The 26,017-nt window shown below is 36.2% G+C and overlaps 2 protein-coding genes and 1 pseudogene across 2 annotated transcripts; 1 reads left to right on the forward strand and 2 right to left on the reverse strand.

Moving 5' to 3' along the window:
* Positions 1 to 246: 246 nt before the first annotated feature.
* Positions 247 to 2,297, reverse strand: LOC107790248 (acyltransferase Pun1-like). Its single transcript, XM_016612153.2, has 2 exons — positions 1,521 to 2,297; positions 247 to 984 (listed from the first exon to the last, which is right to left on the reverse strand). Exons 1-2 carry the CDS (start codon positions 2,253 to 2,255, stop codon positions 376 to 378), a joined length of 1,344 nt encoding a protein of 447 aa, XP_016467639.1. The 5' UTR covers positions 2,256 to 2,297; the 3' UTR covers positions 247 to 375.
* A 3,423-nt stretch (positions 2,298 to 5,720) lies between these two features.
* Positions 5,721 to 13,984, forward strand: LOC107790246 (AAA-ATPase At5g17760-like; annotated as a pseudogene).
* A 130-nt stretch (positions 13,985 to 14,114) lies between these two features.
* LOC107792171 (acyltransferase Pun1-like) lies at positions 14,115 to 16,772 on the reverse strand. The gene is made up of 2 exons (XM_075217735.1): positions 15,382 to 16,772; positions 14,115 to 14,845 (listed from the first exon to the last, which is right to left on the reverse strand). Exons 1-2 carry the CDS (start codon positions 16,165 to 16,167, stop codon positions 14,240 to 14,242), a joined length of 1,392 nt encoding a protein of 463 aa, XP_075073836.1. The 5' UTR covers positions 16,168 to 16,772; the 3' UTR covers positions 14,115 to 14,239.
* Between the last annotated feature and the right edge of the window lie 9,245 nt (positions 16,773 to 26,017).

A 26,017-nucleotide genomic window follows, 5' to 3' on the forward strand; every position in this document is an offset into this window, starting at 1 on the left:
ATCCAATCCCTGTGGACACGATAATTAAATTATACTATCTTTGGCCAGCGAGCATAAATTTCTTGTTGTGTTTTGAGATAATTAAAAGTACAAGTTTCGAAGTCGTGTAACTGTTATGACGTGTTTAAAATTATAAATTTCTTTCTTCCTTAAACTCCACGAATTTCATTTTTGTTGTGAATTTTTAACAAATGTTATAACATGCTTAAAATCATAAATTTCAAGGGAGTAAATATATAACTTAGATAATTGGCAATAGGATTAAATTCTTAATATTGAACGTTGAAATAACTTAGTAGCTCAAAGTTGAACAATATCAGTGTTAACCATAAAATACGGTAGTAAAATCATACAAAATCAACAGAAATGCAGATTTCAAACTCCTGAGGAGGAGGAGGCAAACTGAAGGAGTTCCTCATCACATTCAAATGCAGACATATGTTGTTTCTGCAACATCACTTGCGCCTCCACGCCTCGCCTAGTTTTGTAATCTTTCAAGAAGAAGTAATTCTTGGAAGGACCATTTGCTATACACACTCTTTCTGGCTTTCCCCATCCAAAATCTACACTGTAAAATGGGAATTTGCAAAGGTTGCTGCAAAAATACGTACTATTTTCGTCGTTTTCTTCAAATGGTAATTTTCCTTTTTTCATGGATTCTACTACTTCTAAGACCAGTTCATTTTGTTCAACTTGGTCTTTCTTGTACGCTACCTCAACTTCCTTCCTCAGATTACGAACCATTCTTGGCAACTCAATATCTTGCGTAGCTGCTGTGGAGAACACGGATAAAAGATTTCCAATTGTACTTCGTGGTAGACGAGGTTTCATCATCGTACGTACATTTAAGTAGTGAACCAACCTAGATGGTTGTATATTTCCAGAACTTGATGCTGCTGCCTTTGACTTTGTTGCACATTTGTAAAGAAGTGCACTAACAACTTCAGCCCGTGTTGGGTTCTCTACTCCTGATTCAACTGCTATCTTCAATCCCAAAAAATGTCACTCTTTTTTTGCAAGATAAATTTATTTAAGTAGGTGACACATTTAAGAGTACCTTTAACAAATACAGTCAATATCGTCATATAACAATCATTCACTATAAAAGCCAAGTTTCTTTTGGAACCAACTTCCATGTATGTTATAATATATGTTCTTTATAAACTTCGCTGTAACAACCAAAAAAATCTGGAACAAACGAGGTTGTTCTAAAGAGGTTTGATTGTACCCTAATAGTTGAGACTACTCCCTTCGTTTGACACTTTTCTAAATTTGGAAATAAATAAATTTGAACTTCTGGCACATCCCTAAATTTGAATGATAAGTTTTATAGTCACACAAATATCACGACTAATTTTATTTTTGGTTCTTTCTTAAACTTGGTGCAAAGGTCGAACTACGCCATATAAATGAGAACAGAGGGAGTATCGATATCTTTCTAAAAAGTTGTGCACAAATTTTAGAAGACATATATATATATATATATATAAATAGCTAGTAAACTGGTGGTAGTATATTACCTTAGCTCGAAGAGCATCTACCTTGGCGGCAGGAAAAATGAGTCTTTTCTGTACGCACTCACTGACATTAGACATACTTTGTGGAGCAATAAGAGGACCATTTTGTGAAGGGAAAATGGAATCTCCTACAAATCTAGGAGAAGGAACTACAAATGTATGATCACGAGTGACATTAGCCCAATCATTAAGGAAATTAATCACAGAGGAACCATCACCAATCTTATGCGATAAACATGCACTAATGGCTATTCCCCCACAATCAAACTTACTTAATTGGACCACAAGTAAATTACCACCTTCATAATTATTCTTCCAAGGCAAGTCCTTTGGAAAAACTATACTCTCTGCATCAGTTGCATGAGGATGGTTAAGGATTTCAGACATGGGATACTTTATTTGAACACTCAAGAACTCAGCTCCTATATCGTTACACTCAACAGTAGCATTGTCTCTCAATTTTCCTGCATAAGGATAGTAAGAGACTAACGTTTGTGATAGAGATCTCTGCAACAAATCAGCTATATGGGAAAGTTGGGAATTATTGTTTGACTCTTCTCGTTGCGGTTTAGGGTAAAAAAAGGCCACAGGAATATACTGATTACTGAGGAATTGATCGACGAAAGAGAGCTTGTGAAGTCTAAGCTTAGGAGGGGTAAGACAAGAAGGTTTGATGAAGGATTTGTCACAAATGGAAACAAGTGATGGCGATGATAATAATGCCGAAGCCGTGGCCATGGTTAATGAACTGATATAGATTGATTGCCTGCGCCATTTTGATGGACACATATATATACACACAATTGGAAATTAGTATGACGCTGTTGACTATATACGCGCGCACAAGGTAAATACTAAGTATGACTAATTAGGTATGTACACTTACCGGGGAAAAATAGAAGTAGAAATTGATATTTATAGGTTTATCTATATATATGATGACTCCTCCTATCTTAATTTATATGATGGTATTTCTTCATATGTCTAAAAAATGACATATTTTTATATTTATTTTAAATGCTATAAAATGATATTTATAAGTTTATCTATATATAATTCAAATTTTATTGAAAGATTATTCAAAATGAGATATCTAGAATTCAGTGATATTTCGTTATTGAAATAAATGAAAGTTGCCATTACAGCGACTTTCTAACGTGTAAAATCTGGAAGCAGCCTAATCGTATTTAATTTCTCTTCTAGTGAAAAAGAGAGGTTAATGCTCTTTAATTTTAAGGGACCAAATAGTTTGGCTACCAAAACCTACTTCTCAATATAATTTTAAAGAGGTAAAAAAGGAGTACCGACAAAAGAAAGGAAAATCACCAAATTAAGGATGTGGTGCAGCGGATGTCGTTGTTCTTCCCTTAACTAGAAATTTTGGGTTCGAGCTTTAGGTGTAGAAATTTTTTTGATAGGGAACGCTTCCCCCCGAATGGGACCCTATGCAGTGCAAATCCGAATATACTAGTCGGGCTCCAATGCAGATACCGACGAAAAAGAAAAGACAAGATTTCAGAGGATTTAAGCATTAATTTCATGCCATTAACGCATTAAAGTGACATAGATTATAAATAGAAGTAACAATTAATAGGCGCATTAATTATATTATTTGTCTCAAATTTTCAGTTAACTACAGTTACTATCTCCCCATATCTCTCTTGACATTAATTAACATATCCATTTCTAGAAAGTTTTTGTATATTTAGGACAGTAAAATTTGTTTCAAATTCCCTTATAGGCGTTGGTAATAACGATTTATTCAACAACAACAACTAAGAGTTATTATAATTAGAGCTCAGTCTAGGTAACATAGTGCCTAGAATGTCTCTTTTTAGAACATGGATAACAAAAACAGGCGGAACAACAAAAGTTTGCAAAGTACAAAAAGTGTCCAGGCTGCAACCATTCTTAGCTAACAGGTTCGCTACTCTATTAGCCTCTCTAAAGACGTGCTTCAGCTGTGGATCATTTGCCTCCCATAATAGGTACCTGCAGTCATCAATTAAATTTTGGTAGAGACAATTATTAGATTTTAGGAGGTTTAATAGTTCCAAGCAGTCCGTCTCTATTACTAGTGGAAGGAGTTTTTCTGTTAGTGCTAGTTTGACTCCATGGAGGAGGGCTAGGATTTCCATATATATGTTAGTAGCATGGTTAAGACCCATATTGAACCCTAAAATCCAACGACCCCTTTCGTCTGTAAACACCCCTCCTATTCCTCCCACTCCTGGGTTTCCTACGCAAGAGCCATCGATATTCAGTTTGTAAAAGCTGGGGTTGGGTGGTTCCCATATTACAAAGATAGTTTTCTTGGTAGGTTCTAAGCAACTGTTTTTTGCCATGTAAAGGAATTCCATGGCCATACTAATGGGTTGACTTTTGGTGATGGGTGTTTTAATTCCTCTAAAGAGGATCCCATTTCTGAAGTTCCATATATGCCATAGGAGAAATGGGAGAAAATATTACCAGCGTAGGTAATTATTAAAAAAGACCTTGGACAAGAGTTTGTTTTTAAGCCAATTATGAAGTGTATTTTTTCCCACACGATTCTGAGAGAACGGGTGTTTTGTATTGATTTGATACCAGATTTGTCTATAGTAGTTGCAACGGAATAAAATATGTTCTATGTCCTCAATTTCCCTGTTGCAAATGTTACAAGTGTCTTCTTGGAAAATCCCTCTTTTTTTTAGCAAATCTTTAGTGGGTAGCCTATCCCAAAAGATTGTCCACAGGAAAATTTTTAATTTGTTTAAAAAGTTGATTTTCCATAGCCAGGCTAAGTTTTTCGTTGCCTATGGATTCTGAGACAGCTTCATAAGCAGCTTTAACTGAAAAGAAGTTGTAATCCTTAGAGTTCCAAGTGTATGAATCCGTAGTGGGTCCGATTTGGTTTATGTAGGTGCAGTTTATCTTAGAAATGATGTCCGGGAGGAGTTCAAAGGATAAGTTTCTAAGGTCGAACATTCCATTTTTAATAAAGCTGGAGAGAATATGGTCAAGCTCTCCAGCTGGGATAGGGCCTTGGATGGAGTCCCTAAGTGTTCCTGATTGATTTATCCAGTTATCATGCCACAGATTAATGGTTGTTCCATCACCTACTAGTCATTTAGTATTGGCGTTGCATATTTCAGTACCCTTTTCAATTACCTTCCAAGTATGGGAACCTATATTCTTGCTTTTCCTGTGGTTGTATATAATATGTATATTTTTGGCCCATAGACCCTCTTTCTCTTTTCTATATCTCCACGCTAAAGCTATATTGAAAGAGGAACTTTTCAAATGGGTGTTAGGAATTCCTAGGCCTCCTTGTTTTTTAGGCATTGTGACTATGCTCCATTTTACAAGATGACATTTCTTTTTTTCCTCCGTGCTACCCCATGGGAAATTCCTTTGAATAGAATCTATCTTGTTGAGTATTGTTTTGGGGAGATCATAAATCTGCATGACGTGGTTCGGGATTGCAGCTAAGGTGGCTTTTATGAGAGTTGTCCTACCTGCCATATTAAGGAATTTAGTTTTCCAGCCTGTTAGTCTATTGTTCAGTCTATCTAGGATAAATTGGAAGTCTTTTTTTGTAGGGTTGGTATTGGGCATAGGGAAGCCTAGGTACTTCCCGAAGTTATTAGTAAATCTCATTGAAAAGTAGCTACTAATGTGATCTTTATGATCCATAGGGGTAGTCCTTGAGAACACAATGTGGTGTATTTTCTTCAAGTTATGCGCCTTACTAACTTAACTTTCTTTTCAAATTTTTTGTTTTAGGGAGATCGAATTCATGCAACTATTGGAAGAGTTGTTATTAAATGATTTATCATTTAATTATTGAGTATTGTTATTGTCTTATGATCTTTTGGTCTTATGCATCATTTTCTTTAGTTAATATTTTTAATTTGGTATAACTATGTTATGTGACAGTTCATCAGAGGTGACATTTTAGCTTTTTCTTTTTTCCAGCGCCTCACTCCTAGAATCTTGAAGCCAATTAAGTATTTCTCTGTTTTCTTTATATATAATTTACTCTCCATCATTATTGGTTACTGTATTTGTGTATTTTATTGTCATGTTGTTGTGATTAATCTGCCACAAATTTTATCATATTTGAGTGATACTGTCATGTTAGAGCTTGCAGATTAGTGAGAAATGAAGAATACTAATGGATTATACTAGCAATCCTCATCTGCTGCTGGGTGGACAACAACAATGGCCAAAGAACCAGAAACTGGAGAATTCTATATTGAGGTAGTATGCAACTTTTTACTTTAATGCAAAGTTGGATAATTTATTGCAGAGAGCATAATATAAGCTAGATACATTGAGAAAATCTAAAAAGATATTACCTGTAGTGACATGGAACAATGGCATGTGACTATGTTATCTGCAGTCCAAGTGCATGAAGCTCATCTAGATTCGCGTGATGAGATCTATTGGCTTTCTAGAATCCAAGCTATTGATGTATTTGAATATATTTTCTTCTACACTTAATCAAAATATCTGAAAGTGTGCAATAATTTTAGATGCCAACTAAGTTTCCTTCTAAAGATCATTCTGGCATATCGTTTTCATTATCTCATCAGTAATACAATATATGTTGTTTCTCATTTCCGTCAAAAATTATCGCTCAAGGACCAAAAATTCTTGATTTTTTACCCATGCCTTTTTGTAGTAATAAATTAAACCTCAATATGGAGGACAACTTTTGGAAAATTATGTCCATGAACATTTGCTACAATAATGTTCCCTTAGGCACATGCTTCATATCAAGCAAATTGTATATCATTATTATTTTTCGTGGAACATTCATATCAAGCAAATTGTATAGTATCATTATTTCTTATGGAACATTTATTAGGAGATGAAAAAAGTTTTACCGGAGTCTTAATATGTTTTTAATATTTGGTTGTAAAGATGGTTTTAAAACTAACATATTAAACTTCATGGTGTAGATCGTTTTTTTTAATTATCCGTGCATTGCGCTGGTACTAATACTAATAGATTTAAAAAGAGATAACTTACCGTTACAAAGTTGAAATAGGCATTGGATTCATTCAGTTGAAATATATGAAGGGAAGAAGTGTGCGATACAAAGTTGGACGAAAATAATGATCTTCACCCTACAATAATTGTTTAACATTTTTGACAATTTTTATTGTTTAATTAAAATAAATGGGGAATGAAAGGTAGGTAATTGTTGAAAAGATTTTTTGCGTAAAACACATAACACCACTATAATATAAGTCATTATGGCTACGCGATATATATTTTAAAATCAAACACAAACATATTTATATAGTAAGAATCTTGCGTACACTATATACATATGGAGTTAAGTATTTTAAAATGCCGGGAGAGGATCAATTTATAGGATTCAAACTTTAATTCAGTATGTCCGTCAAATAACTTAGAGTAATAAATAGATGAGATTCCTCCCCTAGAGTTTGGCATAAAATTGACGACCCATAAAAAATCATATTCTAAAATAGATCGATAATGGTAATGAGAGGTGGTTTGGTGATAGAAGCGGGTGTTTTTGGGTGGTGAAAGAAGAAGAGTAAATTAATACTATAACCTTTTTGGCCAAACTTTCTTTTGTCTAAAAATACTTTTTTCCAAAAGTTAATATGTTTTACTTCCCAAGAGCATTTTTTAAAAAAGTATTGTTGAGAAATATACACTTAGAATCACTTTTTAAAAGTTTGGTTAAATATTAGTTGCTGCTCCAAAGTATTTTCAAATTGGTTAGCCTATTAAACTTTCTCACCAAAAATACTTTTTTTTGAAAAGTTTTCTGAAAAGTATTTTTGGAAAAATATTTTCAAAATAAGTTAATTTTAGAAGTTTCACCAACATGCTATAAAACAGACAGTTTTTTGGTTAGAGAAGCAACGTTTGGTTCCGTTTTGAAAAAAATTGTGACAAGTTCTAAAAAGGAAAATTTCTCTTTCCTTGTGTAAAAACGGAAAAGTCACTCCTTTTGCAGTAGGAATCGTAGTTAAAAAACAAAAGTAGTCAGTATAAATAGTTCATATAGCAGGGCTCGTCCAAGTATTACGAATTTCTTAAGGTTTGTGTAAAGATGATGAGAATGCCTTCAGTCTCGTCAAATTCCAGGCCTATGCCTCATTGTCTGCTACTATTACCCTTTTTCAGACAATTCTGAATCAAGTTATTCCTCTTCAAATCCAGAACTACATTGTCTCCAAAATCCTTAGTTATTTTCGTCCTCATTCATCAAACATAACTCTTGCTATTGAAGAAAAAGAAGGCGTGGTTACTAACGAAGTCTATGCCACTGCTGAAATCTACTTGTCAGCCAAAACAGCCCCCAATTTCAACGTTAGCAAAAGGCCTAAAGACCCAAAAGTGAACGTTAAATTCGCCAATTGTTGGAAAATTACTGATTCCTTTGAAGGAATTGAATTGGTTTGGAGGTTTGTTCACGATACTGAAAAAAAGACCATGACAAAATATGAATATGATACTGGTATGTTTCCTAACGAGAAACGTTATTTTGAGCTAAGTTTTAACAAGCAATACAAGGACAAAATCATGAATCGTTACATCCCTTTTGTACTCAACAAAGCCAAAGACATGTTTCATGAGAAAAAAGTTGTTAAGTTGCATTCTCTAGCCAATATTCTTACTTATAATTCCAAACCTTGGGATTCAGTTAATCTTGAGCACCCTTCAACTTTTGATACACTAGCATTAGAACCAGCACTAAAGAAATCCATAATTGAGGATCTTGATAGGTTCTTAAAGAGGAAAGATTTGTTGAAGTTTGGCAAATTCTTTGTCCCACATCGGTGGGCTCTTGAGTTTGGGGGGATTTTCCCCCTATAAAAGAAGGCCTAATGTTTAGGATTTAAACACACCTCTCATTTGCCTTTTCATCTGTTTAAGACATTTGTATCTTCTCTCTTTAGTATTATTTCACTTGTATTTTTGGAGTAGAATAAAATATTGGTTGTGTCCGAGGAGTAGGCAAAATTAGCCGAACCTCGTAAATTCTGGTGTTCCCTTTATTGTTGCTTTATTTTCTTATTTATTATTTGGTAGCTGTCATAATTTTTGGTATAGTAGTTGTGACTTATTCACACTATATACATTTAGTTTCTGCAACAATTGGTATCAGAGCCAAGATATTGTCTAAGTATGCTCTGTGGTTGCAGCATAGTCTGATTTCCACATCAGAAAAGATTTATCTTGGTAACTGAGTCAAGGTTCTGTCTGAGTATGCTCTGTGGTTGTAGCTTAGTCTGATCTTCTACATCAGAAAGGAAATAATCTTGATTTGTGTCGTCAGCTATTAAATAATATTTGTGTCAAATATGGGAGACAATAAACAAAAAGAATCTACATCAAGTGTCAATAATACGTCATCATTGGCATCTTCGCTTATGACAAGAATTGTGTCAAATGCGAAATTTGCGGTAGAAATTTTTGAAGGGTCCGGGCATTTTGGGATGTGGCAAGGCGAGGTTCTAGATGTCCTTTTTCAACAAGGGCTAGATCTTGCCATTGAAGAAAAGAGACCAGATATTATTGGAGAAGAAGATTGGAAAATTATCAACCGTGTTGCTTGCGGTACCATTCGATCCTTCCTTGCTAGAGAGCAGAAATATCCATACACAAAGGAAACTTCTGCAAGTAAATTATGGAAAGCACTGAAGGATAAATTTTTGAATAGTCAAAATAAATTGTACATGAAGAAGAGACTGTTTCACTTCACCTATGTTCCTGGTACCACGATGAATGAACATATCACCAGTTTCAATAAGTTGGTCACAGATTTGCAAAATATGGATACAACTTATGATGATGGTGACTTGACCTTGATGTTGTTGGCGTCACTTCCTGGTGAGTACGAGCACCTTGAAACTACTCTACTCCATGGAAATGACGAAGTTTCTCTCAGAGAAGTTTGTTCGGCTTTGTACAGCTATAAACAAAGAAAGCGAGAAAAACAGAAGGGCGGAGAAGGAGAAGCACTATTTGTGAGGGGTCGTCCTCAAAATCAAATGAGGACTAAGAAGGGAAGATCCAAGTCAAGATCCAGACATAGCAAAGATGAATGTGCCTTTTGTCGAGAAAAAGGGCATTGGAAGAAAGACTGTCCGAAGTTGAAGAATAAGGCCAAACATAACAATGGAAAGGCCATTATGGATTCAAATGTAGCTGATTGTGATGATTCAGATTTCTCATTAGTTACAACAGAGTCATCAACATCATCATACATATGGTTGATGGACTCGGCTTATAGCTATCATATGTGTCCCAATAGGGACTAGTTTGTGGAATTTCAAGAAGGAGAATATAGAATCATTCACACAGCGGATAACAGCCCTCTTAACTCATATGACATTGGTTCAATACGATTAAGGAACCATGATGGAATGATCAGAACATTAACAGATGTTCGATATGTACCGGATTTGAAGAAGAATCTCATCTCTGTGGGAGCCCTAGAATCAAAAGGGTTCAAAATCATTGCAGAAAATGGAGTGATGAGAGTATGCTCCAGTGCACTAGTGGTAATGAAGGCTAATCGGAAGAATAATAATATGTACCGCTATCGTGGCAGTACAGTTATTGGGACAGCGACAGTGACATCCAGTGACGACAAAGAGGCAGAAACAACCAATCTATGGCACATGCGCTTGGGACATGTTGGAGGAAAATCCTTGAAAACTCTATCAGATCAAGGATTGTTAAAGGGAGACAAGGCTTGCAACTTGGAGTTTTGCGAGCATTGTGTTAAAGGGAAACAGACAAGGGTTAAATTTGGTATAGTGATCCATAATACTAAAGGCATTTTGGATTATGTACACTCTGATATTTGGGGTCCTTCCAAAACACCTTCATTGGGTGGAAAGCACTATTTTGTAACCTTTGTTGATGATTTTTTCCGAAGAGTATGAGTGTATACAATGAAGAGCAAAGATGAAGTGTTGGGAATTTTTCTCAAATGGAAGACGATGGTGGAGAATCAAACAGGCAAGAAGATCAAGTGTATTCGCACAGACAATGGAGATGAATACAAAAATGATCATTTCAATAAGGTCTGTCAAAATGATGGCATCATATGACACTTCACTGTCAGACATACACCACAACAGAATGGAGTGACAGAACGTATGAACCGGACCTTGCTGGAGAAGGTATGGTGTATGTTGTCCAATGCTGGCTTGGGCAAAGAATTTTGGGCTGAGGCAATTACATATGCATGCCACCTCATTAATCGTCTACCATCTGCTGTTATTGATGGCAAGACACCATTTGAAAAATGGTATGGAAAGCCTGCTGTAGATTATGATTCTTTGCACGTGTTTGGCTCAACTGCATATTATCATGTGACAGAGTCAAAATTGGATCCAAGGGCAAAGAAGGTTATTTTTATGGGAATTACTTCTGGAGTCAAAGGATATCGCTTATGGTGTCCTATGACAAAGAAAGTAATATTCAGCAGGGATGTTACCTTTGATGAATCTGCTATGGTAAATAAGGTAATAGAAGATACCAAACAAAATGAAGGTGCTTTTAAGCAGGTGGAGTTTGAGGGAAAATTTATTTTTCCTACACAATAAGCAAAGGAGGAAACAAATGAAGATTACCCTCTGGAAGAAGAGCCAGTAGAGGAGATTCCAACTCAGGAACCTCAACAACAACTTGAATCAATAGCAATCAACAGGCCAAAAAGAACAATAACGAAACCTGTTCGTCTCATAGAGACGATTGCTTGTGCAACCTCAATTGTAGCTGATGATGTTCCTACCACTTATAAAGACGTTGTCCAAAGTTCAGAAGAATATAAGTGGAGGATTGCCATGAATGATGAAATACAGTCCCTTCATCAGAATCATACATGGAGATTGGCCAATCTCCCGAAGGGAAAGAAAGCAATTGGGTGCAAATGGGTATTTGCAAAGAAAGAAGGATTTCCTAACCAAGTATATGTTCGTTACAAAGCAAGATTGGTGGCCAAAGGATATACTCAAAAGGAGGGAATTGATTACAATGAAGTGTTTTCTCCAGTTGTAAAGCATTCCTCCATTAGAATTATGTTGGCTTTTGTAGCACAATTAGATTTGGAACTAGTTCATATGGATGTAAAAACTGCATTTTTACATGGAAACTTGGAGAAGGAAATCTATATGACTCAGCTAGAAGGATTCAAAGTTGTTGGAAAATAAAATATGGTGTGCAAACTTGAAAAATTGTTGTACGGATTGAAACAATCTTCTAGACAATGGTACATGCGATTTGACGAGTTTATGTTGCAGCAAGGGTACAAGAGAAGCAAATACGATCATTGTGTGTATTTACACAAGCTTAAAGATGGTTCCTTTGTATATCTTCTCCTATATGTTGATGATATGTTGATAGCTTCCAAGAATTCGAAAAAAAATTGATAAGTTGAAGATTCAACTGAAGAAGGAGTTCGAGATGAACGATTTGGGTGAGGCAAAGAAAATTCTTGTCATAGAGATAATTAGAGATAGAAGTTCAAAGAAACTCTATTTATCTCAAAAGGAATATTTGAAGAGAGTACTTCAACGTTTTGGCATAGATGACAAGACTAAGCCAGTTAGTACTCCACTTGCTTCCATTTTAAGCTAAGTACTACTATATCGTCAATGGATGAAGCTGAACGAGAGTATATGTCAAAGGTACCATACGCAAATGTTGTTGGTAGCTTGATGTATGCAATGGTTTGCACAAGGCCTGACATTTCACATGCTATTGGAGTTATTAGCAGATATATGCACAATCCAGGGAAAGAGCATTGGTAAGCTGTGAAGTGGATTCTACGGTATATTCATAATACTGTAGATGTCGAGTTAGTTTTTGAGCAGGAAGACAATCAGTCTCTAGTTGGATATTGTGACTCAGATTTTGCGGGTGATCTGGACAAATGAAGATCAACTACTGGTTATGTGTTTACTTTTGCAAAGGCACCAGTTAGTTGGAAGTCTACTTTGCAGTCAACAGTTGCTTTGTCTAACACAGAGGCAGAGTACATGGCTATTACAGAGGTTGTGAAGGAGGCAATTTGGCTTCAAGGATTGCTAAAGGAGCTTGGTGTTGAACAAAAAGGTATCACAATTTTTTGTGATAGTCAAAGTGCTATTCAATTAGCGAAGAACCAAGTTTATCATGCAAGGACGAAGCATATTGATGTTCGGTATCATTTCGTACGAGAAATCATAGAAGAAGGAGGAGTCACGGTGAAGAAAATTCATACTACGGAGAATCCTGCTGATATGCTGACAAAGGTGGTGAATGCGATCAAGTTTCAACATTGTTTAGATTTGATCAACATTGTTGAACACTGAAGATTGAAGATTTAGACACAATCAAAAATTTGAAATTTGTTATTGAGAGAAAATTGAAGATGTGAAATTTTGCCAAGGTGGAGATTTGTTGAAGTTTGGCAAATTCTTTGTCCCACATCGGTGGGCTCTTGAGTTTGGGGGGATTTCCCCCTATAAAAGAAGGCATAATGTTTAGGATTTAAACACACCTCTCATTTGCCTTTTCCTCTGTTTAAGATATTTGTATCTTCTCTCTTTAGTATTATTTCACTTGTATTTTTGGAGTGGAATAAAATATTGGTTGTGTCCGAGGAGTAGGCAAAATTAGCCGAACCTCGTAAATTCTGGTATTCCCTTTATTATTGTTTTATTGTCTTATTTATTATTTAGTGGCTGTCAAAATTTTTGGTATAGTAGTTGTGACTTATTCACACTATATACATTTGGCTTCCGCAACATGATTTTTATAAGAGAGTAGGAAAAGAGGATATTTATTGTATGGACCGCCAGGGACAGGGAAATCAAGTTTGATTGCAGCAATTGCTAATTATCTAAAGTTTGACGTTTATGATTTAGAGTTTTCTAATATAACGAGCGACGCAGATTTGAGAAGGTTGTTGATGAGCACCAAAAATAGGTCTATATATACTTGTCATTGAAGACATTGATTGTAGCATTGATTTGCCAGATAGAACTAAAAATCGCGCAGTATATGGTCATTCTCGTTCACGAGATCAAGATAGGCTTACACTTGGTGGATTACTGAATTTTATAGACGGGCTATGGTCGAGTATTGGAGATGAGAGGGTTATTATATTTACGACGAATCATAAGGAGAAGCTTGATCCAGCTCTGTTGCGACCTGGACGAATGGACAAGCATATTCACATGTCTTACCTCACAATTGAAAGTTTTAAGGTGTTGGCAACTAATTATTTGGAAATTTATGATTTGAATAATTATGATTGTTTTCAAGAAATACAAGAGTTGATTGAAAGTGTTCAAGTTACCACTGCTGAGGTTGGTGAGAAACTTACGAAGAGTGAAGATGTTGTGGACACGATAATTAAATTATACTATCTTTGGCCAGCGAGCATGAATTTCTTGTTGTGTTTTGCAATAATTAAAATTACAAGTTTCGAAGTCGTGTAATTGTTATGACGTGTTTAAAATTATAAATTTCTTTCTTCCTTAAACTCCACGAATTTCATTTTTGTTGTGAATTTTTAACAAATGTTATAACATGCTTAAAATCATAAATTTTAAGGGAGTAAATATATAACTCAGATAGGATTAAATTCTTAATATTGAACGTTGAAATAACTTAGTAGCTTAAAGTTGAACAATATCAGTGTTAACCATAAAATACGGTAGTAAAATCATACAAAATCAACAGAAATGCAGATTTCAAACTCCCGAGGAGGAGGCAAACTGAAGGAGTCCTTCATCACATTCAAATGCAGACATATGTTGTTTCTGCAACATCACTCGCGCCTCAACGCCTCGCCCAGTTTTGTAATCTTTCAAGAAGAAGTAATTCTTGGAAGGACCATTTGCTAGACACACTCTTTCAGGTTTTCCCCATCCAAAATCTACACTGTATAATGGGAATTTGCAAAGGTTGCTGCAAAAATACGTACTATTTTCGTCGTTTTCTTCAAATGGTAATTTTCCTTTTTTCATGGATTCTACTACTTCTAAGACCAGTTCATTTTGTTCAACTTGGTCTTTCTTGTACGCTACCTCAACTTCCTTCCTCAGATTACGAACCATTCTTGGCAACTCAATATCTTGCGTAGCTGCTGTGGAGAACACGGATAAAAGATTTCCAATTGTACTTCGTGGTAGACGAGGTTTCATCATCGTACGTACATTTAAGTAGTGAACCAACCTAGATGGTTGTATATTTCCAGAACTTGATGCTGCTGCCTTTGACTTTGTTGCACATTTGTAAAGAAGTGCACTAACAACTTCAGCCCGTGTTGGGTTCTCTACTCCTGATTCAACTGCTATCTTCAATCCCAAAAAATGTCACTCTTTTTTTGCAAGATAAATTTATTTAAGTAGGTGACACATTTAAGAGTACCTTTAACAAATACAGTCAATATCGTCATATAACAATCATTCACTATAAAAGCCAAGTTTCTTTTGGAACCAACTTCCATGTATGTTATAATATATGTTCTTTATAAACTTCGCTGTAACAACCAAAAAAATCTGGAACAAACGAGGTTGTTCTAAAGAGGTTTGATTGTACCCTAATAGTTGAGACTACTCCCTTCGTTTGACACTTTTCTAAATTTGGAAATAAATAAATTTGAACTTCTGGCACATCCCTAAATTTGAATGATAAGTTTTATAGTCACACAAATATCACGACTAATTTTATTTTTGGTTCTTTCTTAAACTTGGTGCAAAGGTCGAACTACGCCATATAAATGAGAACAGAGGGAGTATCGATATCTTTCTAAAAAGTTGTGCACAAATTTTAGAAGACATATATATATATATATATATAAATAGCTAGTAAACTGGTGGTAGTATATTACCTTAGCTCGAAGAGCATCTACCTTGGCGGCAGGAAAAATGAGTCTTTTCTGTACGCACTCACTGACATTAGACATACTTTGTGGAGCAATAAGAGGACCATTTTGTGAAGGGAAAATGGAATCTCCTACAAATCTAGGAGAAGGAACTACAAATGTATGATCACGAGTGACATTAGCCCAATCATTAAGGAAATTAATCACAGAGGAACCATCACCAATCTTATGCGATAAACATGCACTAATGGCTATTCCCCCACAATCAAACTTACTTAATTGGACCACAAGTAAATTACCACCTTCATAATTATTCTTCCAAGGCAAGTCCTTTGGAAAAACTATACTCTCTGCATCAGTTGCATGAGGATGGTTAAGGATTTCAGACATGGGATACTTTATTTGAACACTCAAGAACTCAGCTCCTATATCGTTACACTCAACAGTAGCATTGTCTCTCAATTTTCCTGCATAAGGATAGTAAGAGACTAAAGTTTGTGATAGAGATCTCTGCAATAAATCAGCTATATGGGAAAGTTGGGAATTATTGTTTGACTCTTCTCGTTGCGGTTTAGGGTAAAAAAAGGCCACAGGAATATACTTATTACTGAGGAATTGATCGACGAAAGAGAGCTTGTGAAGTCTAAGCTTAGGAGGGGTAAGACAAGAAGGTTTGATGAAGGATTTGTCACAAATGGAAACAAGTGATGGCGATGATAATAATGCCGAAGCCGTGGCCATGGTTAATGAACTGATATAGATTGATTGCCTGCGCCATTTTGATGGACACATATATATACACACAATTGGAAATTATTTTGACACTGTTGACTATATACGCGCGCACAAGGAAATACTGAGTATTACCAATTAGGTATGTACACTTACCGGGGAAAAATAAAAGTAGAAATGATATTTATAGGTTTATCTATATATATGATGACTCCCTCTATCTTAATTTATATGATGGTATTTCTTCATATGTCTAAAAAATGACATATTTTTATATTTATTTTAAATGCTATAAAATGATATTTATAGGTTTATCTGTTGGGAATAAAACCCGTAAAAATAATATTCACGGTATTAGTGATAAATGCGGACCACTAAGTTATGGTTAAATCAGCAAGAATAAAAATGCAGCAAAAATAACACCAAGATTTTACGTGGAAACCCTTCTGAATAAGGGAAAAAACCACGGCCAAGAAGAGCAACTGAACTATAGCGAGGAATTTTGCACTGTATAGTAACGAGTACAAATACTCCTAAGATCACTACACCCTCAAAAGAAAAAATGCTCTTTTGTTTTTTCACCTCACTACAATATCTCTCACACTCTATTTTTCTTCACAGACTATTTTCTTATAGTCTATGGAATACCTTGCTCTCTCTCTTTTCTCTCTTTGTTGGTGTATAAAAATGAGAGCTGAATCTCTCCTTTTATAGGCAGAACCTCACTCTCTCACGCCTACTACGTTTGACATTTTTCTCTCATACAGATTTGTTATGCCTACCAAACTTGACTTCTTTTTCTTTTGCAGCCTACCATATTTAACAGTGCAAAAGAAAAAATGGTAGCTGCCAATCAAAGGAAGAAAATTATCTTCCTTGATTTATGGGATGGACCCCACAAATCTCCCCCTCCAGTCTCATTCGCCTGAAGGAGGTAACACCAGAGATTCTAGTTTGAGCGCATGCCGACAAGTTCTTTGCAAAGCTCGAACTTGTCTCTTGGTACTATCTTGGTTAGCATATCCGCAAGATTTTTACTCGTGTGAATCTTTTTGACCTGTAAAGATTCGTTCCCCACGCGCTAACGAATCCAATGATATCTCACATCTATATGCTTTGTTCTTGCATGGTACATGGAGTTCTTGATCAAGTCTATTGCACTTTGACTATCACAATAGATGACATACTCCTTTTGATGTAATTCCAGCTCTTGAAGAAACCGCTTTAGCCATACCATCTCCTTACCAGCTTCTGTAGTGGCAATATACTCTGCTTCAGTTGTAGAGAGTGCAATACATTTCTGCAACTTCGACTTCCATGAGATAGCTCCCCCTGAAAATGTGAACAGGTATCCCATAGTAGATTTATGATTATCAAGATCACCTGCAATATCAGCATCCGTGTAGCCCTTCAAGATTGAATCAGATCCTCCAAAACATAAGCAATCTCCTACAGTACATCTTAGGTACCTGAGTATCCACATGACTGTTTCCCAATGTTCCTTTCCAGGATTTTCAAGGAATCTGCTAACAACACCGACTGCAAGAGCAATACCTGGTTGAGTGCATAACATTGCATACATCAAACTTCCGACGGCAGAGGAATATGGAATCTTGGCCATTCTCTCTTTTTCCTCCATTGTTGTAGGACACATCTTCTTGCTCAACTTCATATGACCAGAAAGGGGTGTGCGAACCAACTCAGCATTTTTCATATTGAAGCGCTCTAGTACACGTTCTATGTACTTCTCCTATGACAAGTAAAATTTTCTTTCATTTCTCGAACGAGTAATTCTCGTGCCTAAAATCTGCTTAGCATGACCCAAGTCTTCAATTGCAAAAGACTTATTCAACTGTTTCTTTAACTCGTCAATCTTGGAAGCATTCCTGCCCACAATCAACATATCATCCACATATAGCAAGAGGATGATAAAGTCATCATCAGAAAATCTTTGTACAAATACACAGTGATCAGAAGAAGCCTTCTTGTAGCCTTGCTCCCCCATAATAGACTCAAACTTTTTATACCACTGTCTGGGAGCTTGCTTCATTTCGTATAGACTCTTCTTAAGTTTGCATACAAGATTTTCTTTACCTTTTACCTTGAAGTCTTCAGGTTGTTCCATATAAATCTCCTCTTCTAAGTCACCATGAAGAAAAGCAGTCTTTACATCCATCTACTCAATCTCCAAATCAAGACTGGCAGTCAAACCAAGAACTGTCCGAATGGAGGACATTTTCATGGCAGGAGAAAATATTTCGTCAAAGTCAATATCTTTCCTTTGACCAAATCCCTTGACAACCAATCTAGCTTTGTATCTGGACTTCAAACTATGTTCTTCAGCTTTAACTTTGAACACCTACTTGTTCTTCAAAGCTCTCATGCCCTTAGGCAATTTCACTAACTCATAAGTATGGTTCTCATGCAAAGATTTCATCTCATCTTGCATGGCTTCAATCCATTGATCTTTATGCTCATCTTCTATGGTATCCGCATAACATTCAGGTTCTCCCCCATCAGTGAATAATACATACTCATTGGATGAATAACGGGAGGAAGGAGTACGAGGTCTAGAAGACCTCCTGAGTGGAATATCTAACTCGCCCACAGCTTCGTGAGTATGAGCATATACCTCATCAATATTAGCATTGTTATCACCATTACCATCAATATGTTGATCCGGAATATGGTTCTGGGCATCACCGTCATCATTGAGCCCACCAACTTCATCCGCATTTGTATGAGGAACTTGATCAAGATTAACTAAACCTTCAGAACTTGGAGATTTTAGCTTCTCCGCTTTGTTAATATCTTCAATAGTTGATCCTCCACGAAGATAACATCACGACTTATCACAACCTTCTTCTCAATTAGATCATATAGCTTGTAACCAAACTTATCAAGGCCATAACCAATGAAGATGCATTGCCTTGTCTTGGCAGTTAATTTTGACCTCTCATCTTTAGGCACATGTACAAAAGCTTTGTAATCAAACACTTTCAAGTGGTCATAGGCGACATCCTTGCCATACCAAACTCTGTTTGGAATATCACTTTGTAAAGCAACCGTAGGGGATAGATTAATAACATGTGTGCCAGTCAACAAAGCCTCACCCCAAAAGGAATTCGGCAACTTTGCTTCAGAAAGCAAACATCTGACTCTTTCCATCAAGGTCCTATTCATCCTTTCTGCTAGACCATTAAGTTGAGGAGTCTTAGGAGGAGTCTTCTGGTGCCTGATACCCTGTTGCTTGCAGTATTCGTCAGATGGTCCACAATATTCACCACTGTTATCAGTACGAATATATTTCAGCTTTTTTCCAGTTTCTCTTTCAACTGAAGCCTGAAACTGCTTAAAGATACCCAACACTTGGTCTTTAGTCTTCAAGATGTTGACCCAAAGTTTCCTTGAGCAGTCATCAATAAAGGTAGTAAAATAAAGTGCACCACCCAAAGTCCTTGTCTTCTTTGGACCACATAAATCTGAATGCACCAACTCAAGCAACTCTGTCTTTCTTGAAGAAGGATGAGACTGGAAAGAAACTCTTTTTTGTTTTCCAGCTAAGTAGTGCTCATATTTTTCTAATTTTGCACTTTCAAAATTTGACAACAATTTCTTCTTGGCCAGAACATTTAGTCTTTTCTCACTAATGTGGCTAAGCCTCTTATGCCATAACGTTGAAGAGTTATTGCTCTCAACGGCATTCACCATATTAACATAGGTAGAGGCCGTAGTCCAGTATAGACCACAACGCTTTTCCCCACGAGCCACAATTATGGAACCCTTAGTGAGCTTCCACTTTCCAGCACCATTGGTACTGACATATCCCTCATCATCCAAAACACAAACAGAGATCAAGTGTAAACGAACATCAAGTGCATGTTTTACATTGTTTAAAACTAGTTTCCAAACAAATTATTCCAATACCAGCCACCCTAGATACAATCTCATTACTCATACTCAAAGTTCCAAAGTCACCCTGAGTATAGGATGAGAAGAATTCCTTATTTGATGTCACATGAGATGCGGCACCACTGTCCACAACCTAGCTTGACTCATCACAAGCAATATTTATCAGATCCGCATCAAGGACAGTAACAAGATCTTCTGTAGTGACGGTGGCCACACGATTTCCATCTTCTTTATGTTCTTCTTTGCCTCTATTCTCCTTTTTCAAAATCCGGCAGAACTTTTTTATGTTCCCTTTCTTCCTGCAATGAGAGCACTCAATATCTTTAAGTCTGCTTTTGGATTTGCTTCTATTATGTTCTCTATTTTGAGAACTCTGATTCTTGTTTCTCCCCCTAGAGTCAGTCACCAATACATCTGATGAAGAGGAACCTTGAGATTTTTTTCTCATCTTTTTATTTAAAAGACTGGTTTTGGCAAGATCCATGGAGATCACACCATCTGGAGCAGAATTTGATTATGAAGTTCTAAGAATTTCCCAAGAATCTGGTAGGGAACTAAGTAGAAACGGACCTTGAATTTCTTCATCAAATTTAATGCCCATAGCAGATAACTGGTTCATGATCCCCTAAAAATTATTTAGAGGATCTATGATCGCGAACCATCATGGTATTTTAAACCCAACATCTGCTTTATCAAAAACATCTTGTTGTTTCCAATTTTCCGAACATACAAACTTTCAAGGTGCTCCCATAGTGTCCGAGCATGTGTCTCCCCAGAAATATGGTTCAAAACATTATCGTCAACCCACTGTCTAATAAAGCCGCAAACCTGCCTGTGTAACAAATTCCACTCTTCATCTGATTTATTATCAGGCTTTATAGTGGTGAAGGGAGGTTAATGAAAATTCTTGACATAGAGCAAATCTTCCATTTTGCCCTTCCAAATGGCATAATATGTGTCATTCAAAGTAACCATTCTACTAGTGTTGGCTTCCATTGTTTATCACAAATACAAATACTATTTATTAGGAGACCAAAGTAATTTTTGCTGATGTGGAAGTTCAGACTGTGCTGCAACCACAAAGCATACTCAGACAAAACCTTGACTCTAATACCACTTGTTGGGAATAAACACCGTAAAAATAATATTCACGGTATTAGTGATAAACGCGGACCACTAAGTTATGGTTAAATCAGCAAGAATAAAAATGCAGCAAAAATAATACCAAGATTTTACATGGAAATCCTTCTGAATAAGGGAAAAAACCACGACCAAGAAGATCAACTGATATCACTATAGCGAGGAATTTTATATTGTGTAGTAACGAGTACAAATACTCCTAAAACCACTACACCCTCAAAAGAAAAATTGCTCTTTTGCTTTTTCACCTCACTACAATATCTCTCACACTCTATTTTTCTTCAAAGACTATTTTCTTATAGTCTATGGAATACCTTGCTCTCTCTTTTCTCTCTTTGTTCGTGTATAGAAATGAGAGCCGAATCTCTCCTTTTATAGGTAGAACTTCACTCTCTCACGCCTACTACGTTTGACATTTTTTTCTGCGGCGTACCATATTTGATAGTGCAAAAAAAAATGTTACTGCCAATCAAAGGAAGAATATTATCTTTCTTGATTTATGGGATGGACCTCACATTATTTATATATAAAATTCAAATTTTATTGAAAGATTATTCAAAATGAGACATCTAGAATTCAGAGATATTTCGTTATTGAAATAAATGAAAGTTGCCATTACAGCGACTTTCTAACGTGTAAAATGTGGAAGCAGTCTAATCGTATTTAATTTCTCTTCTAGTGAAAAAGTGAGGTTAATGCTCTTTAATTTTTAGGGACCAAATAGTTTGGCTACCAAAACCTACTTCTCAATATAATTTGAAAGAGCTAAAAAAGGAGGAAACAAAGGGAAAGGAAAACCACCAAAGGATAGCGGATGTGGTTGCTCTTCCCTTAACCAGAGATCTAGGGTTCGAGCTTTGGTATGGAAAAATACTTGATAGGGAACGCTTCCCCCCAAATGGGACCCTACGCAACGCAAATCCGAATATAGTCGGGCTACAATGTAGATACCGGCGGAAAGGAAAGGACAAGATTTCAGAGGATTTAAATGTCATTAACGCATGAAAGTGACATATATTATAACTAGAAGTAACAATTAATAGGCGCATTATATTATTTGTGTCAAATTTTCAGTTAACTACAGTTACTATCTCCCCATATCTCTCTTGACATTAATTAACATATTATTATAAAACAATAAAAGTAGAAGAACAATATTGCAGAGAAAAAGAGAGAGGAAATTCTTATTGAATTTTGGGATGATTTACAATGGGGTAAGACCCCTCTATTTATAGGGGAAAATTGACTTAGCCACAAAGTAAAACTCTCTACAAGATAGATATTCACTCTAAATAGAATTCTATTCATAACACTCTCCCTTGAATGTCTACTCGATAAGTAATGTGCCTCATTAAAACCTTAACTAAAATAAAACCCAATGGGAAAAAAATTCTAGAAAAAAGAAAAAGAGTACACATATTTAATAATACGTCTTTTGGTTGCCTCGTTAAAAACCTTGCAAGGAAAACCCAGTGGGACAAAACCTTGTAGGGAAAAAGAGTGCAACGCGCATTAACTCCCCCTGATGAGAGCATCAATTCACATCTTTGAGCCTTCACATCCCAATCTTGTACACTAGCTTCTTGAAGGTTGACGTCGGTAGAGATTTTGTGAACAAATCCGCCATATTATCACTTGAACGAATCTGTTGTACATTGATATCACCATTCTTTTGAAGATCATGTGTGAAAAATAACTTTGGTGAAATGTGCTTTGTCCTATCTCCTTTTATGAATCCTCCCTTCAATTGAGCTATGCATGCTGCATTGTCTTCATACAAAATCGTGGATAGTTTGTCACATTTCAAACCACATTTGTCTCGAATGAGATGTATTATAGACCTTAACCACATACACTCTCGACTTGCTTCATGAATAGCAATTATCTCAGCATGATTAGATGAAGTAGTCACAATTGATTGCTTAGTCGATCGCCAAGATATGGCAGTGCCTCCACAGGTAAACACATAACCTGTTTGAGATCGAGCATTATGTGGGTCAGATAAATACCCAGCATCAGCATAACCAACAAGATCAGGACTGCAATTATTGTCATAAAATAAACCCATATCGGTAGTCCCTTTTAGATACTGCAATATGTGTTTGATTCCATTCCAATGTCTCCTTGTAGGAGCAGAGCTATATCTTGCTAAGACATTAACTAAAAAAGTTATGTCATGCCTTGTAGTATTAGCAAGATACATTAGTGCACCAATTGCACTAAGATATGGTACTTCAGGACCAAGTAGTTCTTCATTATTTTCTTGAGGCCGGAATGGATCCTTATTCGCATCAAGTGATCGAAAAACCATCGGAGTACTTAATATATGGCAAGTACAACAAATTTCGATGTTGTTTTCTTTATAAAAACACATGGGCAAATGGCAGCATTTAGATAGCCTTCCTTTAATAAATACTCACTAAGACGATTATACCACATTCGTCCTGATTGTTTTAGACAATACAACGATCTTTGCAATTTGATTGAAAATATTTCCCGAGACTTTGAATTATTTGCGTTTGGCATTTTAAATCCATCAGGAATTTTCATATATATCTCATTATCAAGTGAGCCATAAAGGTAGGCGGTAACCACATCCATTAAATGCATGTCAAGCTTTTCGTGGACAACAAAACTAATGAGATAGCGGAAATTTATAGCATCCATAACGAGTGAATATGTCTCTTCTTAATCGACACCAGGCCTTTGTGAAAATCCTTGTGCAACAAGGCGTGCCTTATATCTTTGTACCTCATTTTTCTCATTTCTCTTGAGTACAAAAACCCATTTATAGCCAACAGGCTTAACACCATTAGGTGTTTGGACTACAGGCCCAAAAACTTCACGTTTTGCAAGTGATTTCAACTCTAATTGGATTGCTTCTTGCCATTTTGGCCAATCAAGTCTTTGTCGACATTCTCCAACAGATTGAGGTTCAAGATCCTCACTTTCTTGCATAATGCTAGATGCAACATTATATGCAAAGACATAATCCACCACTATATCCACTCGATTCAACTTTGTCCCAATATCGATTGGATTTATTGATAGTTCCTTATTTTCTTGAGCCTCGGGCTTAGTGGATTCCTCATGAATCTCAGAATTTATTAAATCGTGGATTTTTTCATGAGGTTCTTTCGTAGTGTCATTTTGATCATTTGTTTTCCTTTTTCTAGGATTTCGATCTATGAACCTAATGGTCTGCCATGTTTTGGGCGTGCTCTTGACTCATTAGCTATGACACTAGAAGATAATCCAATAGGAACATCAATACGGATTGGAACATTCTCTGCAGGGATATGCAATTTTGTTATCCTTTTCAAATCCGTAAATGCGTCTGGAATTTGATTTGTGATTCTTTGCAAATGGATAATCTTTTGCACCTCTTTTTCACAAATAGAGGTATGTGGATCAAGATGAGATAATGATGAATTTTTTCACAAAATTTTCCGTTTGGTTTCACCAACTTCTCCCCCTAATTTTGGGAAAAGTGTCTCATCAAATCGACAGTCTGCAAATCGTGCAGTAAACAAATCCCCCGCCAATGTTTCTAGGTAGCAAATGATGGAGGGCGATTCGAACCCAACATATATTCCTAATCTTTTTTGCAGACCCATTTTGATGTGATATGGCGGTGCTACAGGCACATATACTGCGCATCCAAAAATTCTTAAATGGGATATATTAGGTTCATGACCCAAAATTAGTTGCAACGGGGAATATTATGATAATTTATCGGTCTGAGACGAACTAGTATTGCTGCATGCAAAATGGCATGACCCCAAACAGAAGTGGGCAGCCTCGTTTTCATGAGTAACGGTCTTGCTATCAATTGCAGACGTTTAATTAAAGACTTTGTAAGACCATTTTGAGTGTGAACATGAGCTACAGGATGTTCCGCTTTTATCCCAAATGATAAGCAATAATCATTAACTGCTTGGGATGAAAAGTCAGCAGCATTATCAAGTCTAATAGAATTAATTGGATTATCGGGAAATTGTGCCCGTAATCGAATTATTTGTGCCATTAATTTTGCAAACGCGAGATTGCAAGATGATAATAGGCACACATGAGACCATCTAGAAGATGCGTCTATTAAGACCATAAAATATCTAAACGACCCACTGGGTGGGTGAATAGGTCCACAAATATCCCCTTGTATACGTTCCAAAAACGTCGGGGACTCAATTCCAACCTTTGTTGGTGATGGTCTAATAATTAACTTGCCTTGATAATAAGAAGTGCAAGAAAATTCATTATTTAAAAGAATCTTTAAATTCTTTAATGGATTCCCATTTGAGTTTTCTATAATTCGTCTCATCATAATCGATCATGTCAAAGTACAAAAGTATTGGAATCAGTAACCTTTTGGTTTACGGTAGAATGTGCCTCAATTGCACTAATTCTTGTCCAATACAGGCCACAAGATAAAGATGGGAACTTCTCAATAACCCTCTTTTGGCCAGAGACATTCTTGATAATGATGAGATATTCTATTTTCAACCCTTCATCAAGGTGATGGCGCAAGAAAATCAAGGCCTTAGCACAGTCTTGGATGACTTTAGTTTTGTCTTTAATGACGTCTCCAAGACCCATTGCATCTAAATGGATTTCAGCATCCAACACCCATGTCATATAGTTCTTGCCCGAAATTACAAGGGCAACAAACTTTCTTTTCATATTGTCAGTCATAATTAAAAAGAGGAGAAAAGTTATACCTTAATATTCTCAAAGAGCTTCTTGAGACGGTAGAGTCTCGTGATGATAACGTGTTATAAAACAATAAAAGTAGAAGAACAATATTGCAGAGAAAGAGAGAGGAAATTCTTATTGAATTTTGGGATGATTTACAATGGGG

Source organism: Nicotiana tabacum, chromosome 7 (genome assembly GCF_000715075.1).
Source record: "Nicotiana tabacum cultivar K326 chromosome 7, ASM71507v2, whole genome shotgun sequence".
In the NCBI taxonomy this organism is placed as follows: Eukaryota; Viridiplantae; Streptophyta; class Magnoliopsida; order Solanales; family Solanaceae; genus Nicotiana; species Nicotiana tabacum.

Bases quoted from the DNA above. Each gene is read 5' to 3' on its own strand.
- LOC107790248 (XM_016612153.2), bottom strand. From the start codon at position 2,255: ATGGCCACGGCTTCGGCATTATTATCATCGCCATCACTTGTTTCCATT. The intron at 985-1,520 runs GTAATATACTAC...TTGGGATTGAAG, and splicing joins TAGATGCTCTTCGAGCTAAG to ATAGCAGTTGAATCAGGAGT.
- LOC107792171 (XM_075217735.1), bottom strand. From the start codon at position 16,167: ATGTGTCCATCAAAATGGCGCAGGCAATCAATCTATATCAGTTCATTA. The intron at 14,846-15,381 runs GTAATATACTAC...TTGGGATTGAAG, and splicing joins TAGATGCTCTTCGAGCTAAG to ATAGCAGTTGAATCAGGAGT.